Source organism: Calliphora vicina, chromosome 1 (genome assembly GCF_958450345.1).
Source record: "Calliphora vicina chromosome 1, idCalVici1.1, whole genome shotgun sequence".
NCBI lineage: Eukaryota > Metazoa > Arthropoda > Insecta > Diptera > Calliphoridae > Calliphora > Calliphora vicina.
This window is the reverse complement of record NC_088780.1, coordinates 74,696,821-74,712,168: the sequence shown is the minus strand read 5'-3', so window position 1 is coordinate 74,712,168 and position 15,348 is coordinate 74,696,821. Positions and strand designations below refer to the sequence as shown.

Here is a 15,348-nt window from a genome sequence, read left to right as displayed (position 1 = left end):
TTCGACTTCCCGGTTTTTTAAATTCCCAAAATCGACACTATCTCGTCGACGCTATCTTGGCTCACGTTATTTATACATGTACATGCAAGTGATCTCTGTTTATTTCATTTTCCTTTGTAAATACTTGTGAGATTGTCAAAATTTTTTACTTTGTTGTTTTTCTTTCTATGTTTGTCAACAGTTTTTGACAATCTCAAAGTTTTTACACAAACAAAATGAATGTTGTTTTTTTATTGTTGATTTGTTGTAGAGTGGCATGTACTTGTGTAAATATACTTTGATTGTGGCGTATCTGGACTAGTCTGAGTTGTTCTCCATCAAAATTTAATTGAAATTTCGAATTGTAATTTAAAAATGATATCTAAAATAAAGTTGCTATATAAACCAATTTTACAGAACGCATCGAGGAGATGTGGAAATAAAATTTGTATGCAGTATAGGAACAGTCATGTGTAAGTAATGCATATTATTATGTAACATGAATATAATATATCACAAAAATATAAAAGATAGTACTTATACACTTTTATAAAAATATTAATTATATGGTTATAAAAACAATATAAAATTGTTTAATAAACTCTATAAAAATAATAATTATGGTTATAAAAACAATATAAAATTGTTTACTGAACTCTACTTTATGGGCGGCAATCCAGATCTTAAACAAATTTGTATGAGAAATACAGTATTTTTGTCTAAAGCTGCCTACACACGGGTGATTTGTGAGTGTGATTTGTTCGTGTTCGACGTCTTGTTACTTGTTAATGGGGCTGTGAGCGAACAAATCAGAAGTAATTGAAAATTTTCAATTTCTTCTGATTTGTTCGATTGTTAGTGGGCTTGTGTGCGAACATTTTACAATTTTTCCATTTTAGTGTACAACGAAACGTCAAACTGTTCTATTGCGGAGATAACATTTGTTGGCATATATATAACATTTGGCATATACATAACATTTGTTGGCATATATTTACAACCGGCACACAGTGTTACATTGTGTTGTCAGTTGCCTAAATGGTATTACAGATGGAAACTGGCAGCTATCATTTCTGTTGAAAAATTGGCAATCAGAAATTTGTGGTGGCCTTCTGGCAACGCAACTGAAATTCGTTTGCCATCCAAAATCGACCCATTAATGGGCAAAACTGTAGTCTATTGGCGCCACTCCTTCCGGCAGTCGGTGTTCCACACACTGTGTTGTGTCTGCACGTCCGAAGGCCGGATATAACGAGAAATATTTGGAACAAATCTGGGTTATGGGCGCCAAGGAAAAAATAAATTTTGAAATAGGGGATATTTTTGAGTTATTTGCCTCTGAATTTGTAACTGAAAGATTTTTTTTATCATTTGATAGATTTTTGAATTCCCTAAAATGAAGGGTAGGGGAAGGCTTTTCAACTCTGGTAAATCGAACATCGGCTTCGTAATAAAATAATTTTTTGATTAGCGGCATACGACCGTGCTCATATGTATTAAATTCTATCGTAAGTCAAACATAACATTCGCATACCTATATAAGTTTTAAATTCTATGGTAAGTCGAACACAGGCTTCGTATAATATACTGTGATTCTCATTAATATTCGAGTTACTAAGTCAACAAAATTAATAGAAAATAATAAAAAAAACCCGTGAAATTTTTTTTATTCATAAGACATTAAGAGATAAAAAAAAACTTATTTAAGAATTCTGAATATTGAACAAACAAAAAAAAATTAAAACAAAAACCAAAAAACTTAAATAATTGACACATCATTAATATTCGTTTTTTTTTAGCACATATAACATTGTTTAAATACAAATTTAAAAAAAATAATTTAATATCTTGTTGGATATCCCTTATTTTCCATAACCTCAGAAAGACTATTAAACATGTTATAATTTGTTTTGCAAGTAATCAACACTGATTTTATCCCATTCTTCCTGCATCCTTTTTTTGATTTCGTTTTTCCAAGAAACGGGATTTTCGCGGACTCAGCGATTTAAATAGTCCCCTACATTTTCTATGTGATTCATGTCTGGAAACTGGGCAGGTGTATTAATCACTTACGGACAATTATAAAGCAACCACTCACGAACAACGTGGGCTTTATGCTTATGATCGTAGTTTTTCCATAGCTTCCAAATAAGTTAAATTTGCTTTCATCGAGAAAACTACGTCTTTCCACCAATTTACATATTTTTTATATGCTCCTTAGATCTAGTTTCTGGGATAAAGATAATCTACATTCTTCGTTTAAACCTAAATTAAACTAAAAATTGTGTTTCTCACTTATTGTTTATTTACGATATAATCTCGGTTTAACTGAGCATCATTGGTGAGTTAAACCTAAGTATAAAATAAACAATTCAGCACAGCAGCTCTTTGTTTTGATTTTTTTTTATTAACATCAATATAATTTTTAATATACATTTTATATACTTTAATGTCACTTTTTCTTTTACAAAGTTAAAATTTACAAAAAAAGTTATGTACGCGGTTGCTTTTTCTTATAAAATTTAACGTATTGCCATTTATATGAAAAATTTTTAGTAATAAACATGTGATTTGACTGAAATGTATGTCAATGCTAACAAAATTAATTCACTAGTGAGAAACACAATCATTGGTTAAATCCCGACAAAATATGTTTCAGGTTTAATATAATAGCGTGTTAAGCAAAGTTTAACTGACAAGGAAGAAACTAGCTCTTGGTAGGTAAATTTTAACCTATTATTCAACGGCCGTATTGCCCGAAAAAACCATTAAATTCACGAAAGGTTTTTTCGGGCAATACGGCCGTTCAACCCTTATTTTTTAATGGCGTGACTTATTGTTGCTTCTGATTAAGGGTTAATTATAATTTGTCTGCAGTTTTTGTAAATACTAGACTATGTGTTATATTTTTCTTAAGTTTCATCAAAATCGGCCCAAAAATATATAACATTTTGCTATCTTTCCATGAGAAATTCCAAATATTGAAAAATTTGACCTTTGACCTTCACGATTTAAGGGTTAACGTGTTCCGATTTTAGTAATACTTTCAGACTATATTTAAAATTACCTGGAATATAATATTCTGAATAGCTTTTGCTTAAAAATCATAACAGTAAAGTTCGTCAAAATATGGCCAAAAAAAAAGTTTTTCTTGAAAATCTCAAAATTTAAATCGCAGGTACGGAATAACTATTGGAGGTATTTTCATATTTTTATTCCCTATTATGTTTTCAATAAATCCCAATGTGATGATCAAAAAATTTTGAAATTTGTTTAACAAAATTTTTAAAAATTTGAAATTGGAGTTTTGAAACTGCCTTTAAAAAAATTAAATTTGTTTGGTCATACCTGTGAATAGGTTAACGGTATCCAACGAAGACAAAAACTCATATACAAGTAAATATGGATATATTTTAAGTAAAAATGTACTTTTATTATAATATTTATCCAAATATGTTAATTTTGTTTCTACATTTCTTGTTCTAGTGGCCTGAAACACGTTAATGGCCTGGCGATTTTTTAATAACTTTAACATTTTTTAACCAATTTTTGTCTTTAGTATCTTATTAGAACGACAATTACGCGTACATTTCGATTCTTTTAAATTAAATTGCAAAAGTAATTATTTAATGCCAAAATTTTTACAAAATCTGAAAAAATTTCATTTTTTCCCCTTGTAAATGCACCTCAAAACTTCAGCGTCGTTGCGGCACCAGTTAGCGTTATCCTATCATCCTAATATTTTACACAACGAGTTTCTACAATACATAGAACCATTCTAGAGGGGGGAGGCCGTCCCACCTAGAAAATTTTTTTCGTCCATACAATCTTGGAGCACTCTAAAGTACATATATACAGTGGTGGCCATAACATATGCAGCTGGTAGCAGAATTTTACAAAAGTGCACAAGAGTTTCTGTAATGGAATGTCCACCAAAATCACCAGATCTTAGCCCCATTGGGAAATCGTGAATCAATGAATGGATCTCGAAAATTTATTAATTCAGATATTATATTTCAAAGATTGGTAGATGCTTGGAACGCTATTCCTGCAAATTTTATTGCCAACTTGAAAGTTTTAATGTCTCGCCGATGTCAGTCCTCCATTGAATTTTACAAAAGTGCACAAGAAAGAGTTTCGGTAATGGAATGGCCACCAAAATCACCAGATCTTAGACCCATTGGGAAATCGGAAAGTTTTGTAGACATAAATGTTTTCGAAGCACTAAGTTCCATGTGTTTTGGCCAATGAAATATCAGCCTATACGTAGTTTTTTTCGCTTTTTCCTTTTCAATGTAAATAATTGTGGATTAAATTACATTTTCTCATTTTAAATAATAAAAAATATTACTATCTCATGAATAATTTTTTGTAAAATTCTGTTGCCAGTTGCCTATGTTATGGCAACCACAGTAGATCGATATATATCTGTATATTATGAAAAATATTTAAAAATACAGTGCCGAACTTAACTATTGGCACAGGATTCTCATTGTACTTTAAGGTCGATTTAAAGGCCGTATTGTAGAGATTTTTAATAGAAAAATATATTCACCAGATAGATTGATGAATTTCCTACAAAATATAAATAAATTCATTTCAACAATTTAATACAATTATTTATTAATAACAAAACAACATAAAAAATACTTCATTTCAATTAACAAAATTACTGGCAAACTTCATTACAAGCTAAAAAAACATTCACAGTCGAGTGTTGATCGTGATTGAAACTGGACGTGTTTTATTTTTACTCCGAGTTAATTCGTTATTTTAATGTATCTATCGGAAAATAAATATAAATATCACCTGTTTATTATTTACGCGAAAGGACGCTTTTATTTTAATAATATTATTAAATAAAAAAATCAAAACAACAACTAAAAGACAAATAAGTAAAGAAAATTCTTTATATTTTTTTTGAACTTTTTTTGTGCATTGACTATTAAATAAAGATCAAGAGTGTTAACGAAAGTAATTACAAATACTCTTTAATGAGTCTCTTTAACGAAAACAGTGAGCGAAAGCTAAGTGTAAACGGCAGAAATGCATACGTTACAGTTAATGTAAATGAAATAAATATAAACAAAACAAACAGAAGAATAGATGACAACTTGTTTTTAACCGCCAAGCCTGTTAACCGTACTCGTTCTTGTTCCCCCGCATTGTCAACAACTAATGATTGTCAAACAAAAGAAAACCCAACTGTTAATCTGGAGTTACCAAAAAATACAAATACTTTATTTACGCCTGAACGTATGCTAGCAATATCAGCTTTAGAAACGAAATCCACCACACCGACAACAATTAAAATTAACCCATTAAGCGGCGCTATACCCAAGATTAGTCAACCATTAAATAAAGATAATAAATCCCAAATACAGGTTGGAATGGACCGGTATGTTACAATATTAAAACGGGCACGAAGTCCCAAGTCTTCTAAAGCAGCACCCCTTTCTAAATTATATAAGGATAGTGAACCTGCTAGACTAAACAATGGAAATCGTTTTTCTATTCTGGAATATGAAACAGATGAACCAGTAAATAAAATTACCTCTACAAAACCACCCCTATTTACTTGAGAGAAAATAATTCAAATTCACTGGTTCAGAGCCTGATCTCATTAATAGGAGAGAAATCTTTTTACGTTATCCCAATCAAGAAAGGCACGATTCATGAAACTAAAATAGGTCAATAGTGAAAACGATTATAGAAAGGTTGTAACATATTTTGAAACTCAAAAGAAAAGTTTTTGCACTTATCAGCTGAAAGGAAGAAAGGGTCTACAAGTTGTAATAAAGGGTATTGACTGTAATGTTGAACCACTCGAAATAAAGCAAAGCTTAGAAGATAAAGGCTTTAAGACAAAAAATGTGATAAATATTAGAAATCGCGAAAAAAAACCCCAACCACTCTTCCGTGTTGAACTTGAACCCGGTGACATAAACCTGAAAAAAATGAAACACATCCCATATATAACCTGAAGTACTTATCGCATCGTAAAATTACGGTAGAAGAACCACACAAACGATTTGGCCCCGTCCAATGTATGAATTGCCAAGAATATGGACACACCAAGGCATATTGCAAATTGCCACCAGTATGTGTTATTTGAGGGGAGTTGCATAACACATCCCAATGTAACAAATCCAAAGATGATCCTAAAATAAAAAAATACAGCAATTGCGGAGGTAACCACACAGCAAACTACAGGGGTTGTCCTGTCTACTCAATTGTTAAAAAATCACAAAGGCAGAAACCAAAGATTTTCCCCGCTCAGCCATTAAATAACAACAATTTTAACTACCCCCCGTTGCAACAGACATATGACAACAAAGTAACATATGCAAATGTACTTAGAAACTACCATACTCAGACGCAAGTCCGTCAACTCCAAAACGAAAATGTGAACCCAGAGGTAAGAGAGCAAACGCCAATTTTCAATTTTACCCGACTAGAATCTACAATAGAAACTCTTGTGCAATCGGTAAATAACTTTACAAACTCAATGAGTAACATGATGCATGAAATGCTTAAGATGCAATCAGACCACGAACTGCCTAAGAATATGTTTTTGGAATGCAAACGGCATACGCCAACACAAAAACGAACTCGAATATTTTTTAAGAAACCAACAAATTGATGTAATGCTGGTTTCTGAAACTCATTTGACGTCCAGAAGTTCATTTCGAATAAATGGATATGTAATATATGACACCAAAGATCCCAGAGGTAGAGCATGCGGAGGCTCGGCAATTTTAATAAAAACTCGAATCAAACACTACTTAATGTGAGATTTTTGTGAAGATTATCTTCAAGCTACTACAATCTGTCTTGAAGATTTTCATCGAAACTTAGTGATTTCATCGATATACTCACCCCTAGATTTTCAATTACAGAAAGTCAATATAATAGATTTTTTAAATCACTAGGGCCCCGTTTCCTGGCTTCTGGCGATTATAATGCTAAACACACATTCTGGGGATCAAGACTGATTACCCCTAAAGGTCGTGTTTTGTTCGATACAATTTCTAAAATGGATTTGAATGTGCTTTCGAGCGGCCAACCTACTTACTGGCCTACTGACCCACGAAAAATACCGGATGTTATAGATTTTAGCGTGAGGAAAAATGTCCCTAGAGAAATGATTCAAATTGAATCCTCGCTGGAACTATCTTCAGATCACTCACCCACTATTGTTACTTTATTGAGCCCCCTAGAAATTGTATCCCCGACTGGTAATTTAGCGATGGCAGGCACAATAATAAATTGGCTCAAATATAAAAATACCTCGGATAACATACCGCTAAGAACACCAGAAAACATCGATCACTCTCTTATCAATTTCGATAAAAATCTCAAACTGGCTGCTCAACATGCTACCCGAAGCTTAAAGATTGTATAAAAAGACTTAAAAAGCTCTGGGAATTTCGAAAAATGGAATCATTGAATAAATATTTAGAAAGCCTGTCCAGTCCCCGCATTCGGATTACTCATTATGGCGAGCAACAAAAAGTCTTAAAAGACCAGTTATATGTAAGTCTCCCTTGCGAAATTCAAGTGGTGGTTGGGCAAGAAATGATACTGAAAAAGGGAATATGTTAGTTAATCATTTAAAAAAAGTATTTACACCGAACACATCAAACGAAGCAATTGAGTTGCCACCTGTTGCACCCCATTTTGGAGCAGCCGTACCCCTACGTTTTGAGATTCGAGAGATCGAAAATGCTATTGTTGATTTAAATCCCAAGAAAGCGCCTGGTATGGACAAGATCAGCAACAAGATGCTTATGGAGCTACACCGGATAGCAATAAAAATAATTCTTTTTTTTTAATGGTATATTACGACTTGAATATTATCCTCCAGAATGGAAGGTTTCACTGGTTACTATGATATCCAAGCCGGGCAAAGATCACACAAAAGTAGAATCATCCAGACCCATCAGCCTATTGTCTAATATATCAAAGCTATTTGAGAAGATACTTATGAACAAGTTGTACCCGACGTTAACTGAAAACAATTGTATTCCGAATCATCAATTTGGATTTAGATGAAAACACAGTACTATCGAACAAACCCATAGACTTGTAAATATGGTGAGAAAAGAAATACTGTTCCGCACTCTTCATCGACATCTCTCAAGCGTTTGATAAGGTATGGCATGCTGGATTAATATACAAACTGAGTCAAAATTTACTCGCAAACACACATAAGTTGTTGGAAAGCTATTTAACTGGTCGAACTTTTAAGGTTAAAGATGGAAACTTTTTAAGTATTGCACAACCAATTGAAGCTGGAGTCCCCCAAGGCAGTATCCTGGGACCTTTTTTTATTTGATATATTCGTCTGATATGCCAACTAACAATCGCACTCATACGTCAACATTTGCTGATGATACTGCTATTCTAAGCATTCATGAAAACCCTCAGCAAGCGTCTCGTTACTTACAAAACCACATATTTGAATTAGAAAAATGGTTAAAACAATGGAAAATTAAAGTCAACGAGCAAAAATGTACACACATAACATTTACATTGCGTAGATAATCATGCCCCCCTATTCATATCAATAACCAAACAATAATTCAACAATCGGAAGTGAAATGTCAAATATACAGTATTGGCCAATGAATTTTTTCCATATGGTAGTTTTTTGTATAAAATTAAAGTTTTAAATATCTATTATATATTATTTTCATTTGTTAATATGTTTAGTATTAATAAACAAATACTTTCAAAGTTAACCTTTCTATAAGAGGTAACTTAAAATCAAAAAATATTTTAAGGTAGAAAATGAAACAGAAAACTAAAGCACCCCTTCAAGGATATACTATAAAAAAAAAATTTAGTTCATTTTTTGTTGCAAATCCTATGTTTTGGATGGCACAAGAACATCTCTTGGCATAGAAGATAATATGTTTTTATGGCGTTTTTAGATATTTCTTCCCAGGCTATTTTAACGGCATGAAATAAATCGTGAAAATTTCCGATCCTTATTTCAACAATTTTCACGATTTATTTACATATTAACAATGTGCCACAAGTTCTCAATAGGATTGAGATCGGGAGATTGACCAGGCCAATGAACAACTTGAATCTTATTGCTCTGTAGCCAAGTCTTACAAACTTTGGAGGGGTGCTTAGGATCGTTATCCTGTTGGAAGCTCCCTATAATTGGCATCTCTTCACTGGCTAAGGCAACATTACAGCTTTCAATACATCACGGTACATGAACCGATCCATAATACCATAAATTTTATGATTTGGCCCAAATCCTTGACCAGAAAAGCAACCCCAGACCATTACATTGCCACCTCCATGTTTAATTGTTCCTTTGAAATACTTAGGATTCAGTCTTTCTCCTTTTGGTCTGCGTACACGCCTTATTCCAGCGGAATTTTTTAAGTTGTATTTGGATTCGTCAGGGAACAGTACTGTGTTTCATTTTTGGACAATCCAGTCGATGTGGGCTTTGGCAAATTTAAGTCTAGCTTTCTTGTTCTTAGCTGATAGAAATGTTTTTTTAGCTGGTCGTCAGCTGAATAATCGGGCTTCTACTACTCTTCTACGGATTGTTCTTTCGCTAACGCATAATCTTAAACTTGTTCGTACTTGAATAGCTGATGCTGTAGGATCTTTTTGTATTGCTCTTTTGATCAAGGAACCAGAATGCACCGGAGATTTAAAAAATTTTGAAACGAGCCTGGAAATAACTGATCTGTTAATTGAATATTTTTTACTAAATTCATGTAGTGATAAGCCCGTCTTCCAGTCTTCAATAACTTTAATTTCAAATTTACTGGAGTACTTGTTCCTTGTCATTGTTTTTTTCACAATAAACTGTATAAAACTTAAATTTTGCACACCACGTCTTCCTATATTTTTATCTTTTGGAATTTTTAAGTCAATTCATTGTGATTCCCGATAATTCACATTACGAATATGCAGTACCGAGTCAAATTTTTAAACATCTTATAAGAGGGTGCTTTTGTTTTGTCCGTTGCGTTTTGAGTTTTTATATGATTTATCATTTAAATTAATTTTTAATAAAATTATCTTTTACTAAATGAATATTAAATGAACATTAACAATATTAGTTAATAAAATATATACAAAATACATCCCAAAAAAGCCGTTTTTATCAAAAAAATTATGATTTGAAAAAATCCATTGAGGGGGTGCTTTAGTTATGGCCAATACTGTATATATTTGCTGACGATATAAATTTACTCTTTACAGGTAATAATACATGTATAATTGGCCACGAAGGCTTTTATGTATTGAAATCAATAAAAATAAATAAAAAATAAACAATTCCTTGATTGTCATGAGGCAACCATAAACTATTCTCTATTACAAACGTCTAATTGGGCAACTTTAAATAGACTAAAATTCAATAAGAACTAGACAAATGCAATAGTTTTTGGTTTTTCCGGAAATTCTGATGACTTTATAAACATCTCATTTGACAATGTATTTATCCAAGGGTGGAAAACAGAAAAAATGGGACAGTGGTAATACAAAGCGAAAATATTGAAGAGAAAAAATAAGAAATGCAATACAAAATCAATTAAATGAAAATTACGAAATTAAGGTGCCCAGTCAAAAAGATTTAAAAATTAAAATAACGGACATAACATTTGAATATGCAGAATCGGAAATAATAGAAAAACTAAGAAAACAAAATCCTATAATAAATAATGGTGAAATAAAAATAATACAAAAATATAATTATAAAATAAACAATAAAATAATATATACGGTAAAACTAATAGTAGACAATGATACATACAGCAAACTGATAACTGCACAAAAAGTAAATTTGGGATGGGAAAGATGTAGAGTTTTCGATGGAACAGAAGTGGTCCAATGTCTAAAATGTAAAGGATATAACCATATAGCGAAAGACTGTAAGAACCAAGAGAGTTGTTTGAAATGCCATGGGAATCGCAAAACAAAGGAATGCAATAATGAACAAATAAATAAATGTATAAACTGTGTGAGAATGAACAACAGACTAAACATAGGTTTAGATGAAAATCATCTAACAAATAATAAAGAATGTCCAGTATACCAGAACAAATTGAAAATGAAGAAAAGGAATTTAGGTTTATATATGTAACAACCAAAGAATATACATAGAATGTACACAAATGTTGAAGGATTAATAAATAACTTCAATTTAATCGAAATAATGGCTGAAATTGGATGTTTCGATTTCATAATACTGTCCGAAACACATTTTACTGAAGAAAATGAAGTTGGCAAAACTATGAACAAATGATATCTCTTATCAAATTCCCGAAGAACTGGAGGTGTGATTATATACTTTAAAAAAATATAGAGAATGACTAAAATACTTGAAAAAATCGAAGGCTCAAAATACTGGATATTAAATTGCAAAGCAGAATATGATACCATACACATAGTAATTGGTGCAGTATACAGGTCCCCTAGCTGTAGTGAGGCCGAATTTTGTACGGCGTTTGATGTAATTTTTTTTTTTTTTTTTAGAAGAAATCTGTGATCTTAACTGTGATATTATAATTAGTGGAGACTTTAATATTGACTGGAAACAAAATAGTTACTATAAGCACAAAATCGAAAATAGCATAAAAGATAATGGTCTTCGACAAATAGTAAATAATTATACTCGTGTAACAAACAGATCAAAAACAATTATAGACTACATGTTGACAAATAGTGGAAATGTAACAGTAGAAAACAGAGAAGAAGACAATATAGCGGACTATGAGTCATTAAATATAAACATTAAAATATAAAAAAACTACCCAAAAGAAAAAAGTAATGAATACAAAGAGACATTTAAATATAATAAGAACTTATTTTATAGGCATTTAAGTGCAATAATAGATTGAAATGAACATGATAACTTGAATACGAAAGCCCTACAGCTAGATAAATGTTTTGAAGAAACGGTGAACAAATATACGATTAAAAGATGTATAGTACAACAAAATAACATTAACAAATGGTTTAATACGGAATTAAGAATAATGAGAATTCATAAAATCAGACAACATGAAATAGCTAAATTCCAAAATACAAATGAAGCGTGGTTAACATATCTGTGGTCATAAGCAATAACCACCTAAGAGCTAGTTTCTTACTTGTCAGTTAAACTCAGCTTAACACGCTGTTATATTAATCCTGAAACATATTTTGCCGGAATTTAACCAATGATTGTGTTTCTCACTAGTGGATTAATTTTGTTAGCATTGCCATACTTTTCAGTCAAATCACATGTTTATTCTTCAAATTTTTTCATATAAATATGGCAACACTTTAAATTTTATAAGAAAAAGCAACCGCGTACATAACTTTTTTTGTAAATTTTAACTTTCTAAAAGAAAAAGCGACATAAAAGTATATAAAATGTATATTAAAAATTAAATTGATGTTAATAAAGCAAATAAAAACAAAGAGCTGCTGTGCTGAATTGTTTATTTTATTTTCCATCTGTTTGTGTTTTGGCATTTTATACTTAGGTTTAACTCACCAATGATGCTCAGTTAAACCTAGATTATATAGCCTATAAACAATAAGTGAGAAACACAATTTTTAGTTTAATTTAGGTTTAAGCGAAGAATGTAGATTATCTCTATCCCAGAAACTAGCTCTAAGTCGACTTAAGAAAGATTTGAGTTAAATATGCTACATTATTCTCTTCATAGAACTGTATGTATACGTGAAATCCCTACCTTCCTAACTTTCTTATTTAAAAAGTTATTAATTAGAAACATATTGGCTTAAGTCCTAAGTAAGACTATCGCATTTATATTCAATTATATTTTATTTTGTTTAAATAGCTTATAATGACTTTAGTTGTTATTGTTATTTTTCACAAAATAAATTTTCATAAATATGAGTGCTGTTATAAGAGTCAAACTAAGGATAAGCGATTATTGCAAATTGGCTTAATTACTTGACATGTAATATTTAAATATGTAATAACAGCTTAACTCAATATATGCCAAGCAACAATCAAAACACTTATTTTCAACAAACGCCTAATCAGACATTAGCACTTTCAATTTAGTATTTCTGAGTTGCATTAAGCGATGATATTTGTTTTTATTAAATATTTCTCTAATAAATAAAGCTTTTGTTATAATTTTTCATTGTGGGGGTAAGAATCTTTGATTCTGCATTCTACTTTTTCTAATGCAATCTTTTATTTTTTTCAGAATCGCTTTTATAACTATAAATAGCTTTTTCTCAAAAACATGTTTTTTTGAATTAGGCGGTTATTGCTTGTGACCACAGATATAGATCGTTTAGAAATTTATATAAAGTGAAACTACAAAATGAAAAGAATAAATACATAAACAATAAAAGTAAACGATGCAAAAGACCAAAAACAAATGTGGAACCAAATTAAAAATTTAGTGCTTAGAAAGAGCCAAACTGTGATAAAAACTGTGAAATTTAACAAGGGTGTGAAGTTAAATACGTCCCACATATATGTTAACTACTTAACATAGCACTGTTAAATAAAGTAAATTTGAAAAACATAGTTTTTTTTGGCAAAAACATAATAAAATTAATTATTTTTATTCACCAATTAAAGAAAATACCTTAAATTTAAACTTTTAGTTAAAAAATAAAAAAAACGTCTTCATATTAAGATTAAAATTGCAGTTTGAATATGTATTATTCAAGTTCATTGGCGGGCCACTTAGGGCAGACCTGAATGGGGTTTGGATATGGTGGGTGAAAGCTGGGAGGGAGTAGATATCAAAACTGTATAGGGTATACCCAGTTGTTTCTCAGGGAGGGCGCTACTAGGGGCGGAATTTGTTCGATTACTTTGTTTACATTAATGTTCAAAGCGTTATAGGGGCCATTTAGGACAGACCTGAATGGGGTTTTGAGATACCGGGTGAAAGCTGGGAGAGAGTAGATGTCAAAATTATATAGGGCATATCCACTTCTTTCTCAGGAAGGGCGCTACGAGGGGTGCAATTTGTTCCAAAATTGTTGTAATTTTAAAAGTGTTATAGGGGCCATTTAGGACAGACCTGAATGGGGTTTGGATATGGTGGGTGAAAGCTGGGAGGGAGTAGATATCAAAACTATATAGGGTATACCCAGTTGTTTCTCAGGGAGGGCGCTACGGGGGGTGGATTTTGTTCCAAAATTGTTGTAATGTTAAAAATGTTATAGGAGCCATTTAGGACAGACCTGAATGGGGTTTGGACATGGTGGGTGAAAGTTGGGAGGGAGTAGATATCAAAACTATATAGGGTATACCCAGTTGTTTCTCAGGGAGGGCGCTACGGGGGGTGGAATTTGTTCCAAAATTGTTGTAATGTTAAAAGTGTTATAGGGGCCATTTAGGACAGACCTGAATGAGGTTTGGATATGGTGGGTGAAAGCTGGGAGGGAGTAGATGTCAAAACTATATAGGGTATACCCAGTTGTTTCTCAGGGAGGGCGCTAGGATGGGTGGACTTTGTTCAATTACTTTTTTAACATTTATGTTCAAAGTGTGATAGGGGCCATTTAGGACAGACCTGAATGGGGTTTGGACATGGTGGGTGGAAGCTGGGAGGGAGTAGATACCAAAACTATATAGGGTATACCCAGTTGTTTCTCAGGGAGGGCGCTACGAGGGGTGGACTTTGTTCAATTACTTTTTTAACATTTATGTTCAAAGTATGATAGGGGCCATTTAGGACAGACCTGAATGGGGTTTGGACATGGTGGGTGAAAGCTGGGAGGGAGTAGATATTAAAACTATATAGGGTATACCCAGTTGTTTCTCAGGGAGGGCGCTACGAGGGGTGGATTTTGTTGAATTACTTTTTTAATATTTATGTTCAAAGTGTTATCGGGGCCATTTAGGACAGACCTGAATGGGGTTTCAACATGGTGGGTAAAAGCTGGGAGGGAGTAGATGTCAAAACTATATAGGGTATACCCAGTTGTTTCTTAGGGAGGGCGCTACGATGAGTGGACTTTGTTCAATTACTTTTTTAACATTTATGTTCAAAGTGTTATAGGGGCCATTTAGGACATACCTGAATGGGGTTTCAACATGGTGGGTGAATGCTGGGAGGGAGTAGATATCAAAACTATATAGGGTATACCCAGTTGTTTCTCAGGGAGGGCGCTACGATGAGTGGACTTTGTTCAATCACTTTTTTAACATTTATGTTCAAAGTGTTATAGGGGCCATTTAGGACAGACCTGAATGGGGTTTGGACATGGTGGGTGAAAGCTGGGAGGGAGTAGATATCAAAACTATATAGGGTATATCCAGTTGTTTCTCAGGTAGGGCGCTACGATGGGTGGACTTTGTTCAATTACTTTTTTAACATTTATGTTCAAAGTGTGATAGGGGCC

At 32.4% G+C, this 15,348-nt stretch overlaps 1 protein-coding gene across 1 annotated transcript in view; it reads left to right on the top strand.

The window, feature by feature from the left end:
- The first annotated feature begins 268 nt into the window (after window positions 1-268).
- Window positions 269-15,348, top strand: part of LOC135963201 (NADH dehydrogenase [ubiquinone] 1 beta subcomplex subunit 2, mitochondrial-like) — a 91,189-nt gene continuing 76,109 nt past the window's right edge. The window contains exon 1 of the mRNA XM_065514969.1: window positions 269-452. Within this exon, the coding sequence (XP_065371041.1) occupies window positions 355-452 (98 nt within the window). The 5' untranslated portion in view covers window positions 269-354. The remainder of the gene's footprint in view (window positions 453-15,348) is intronic.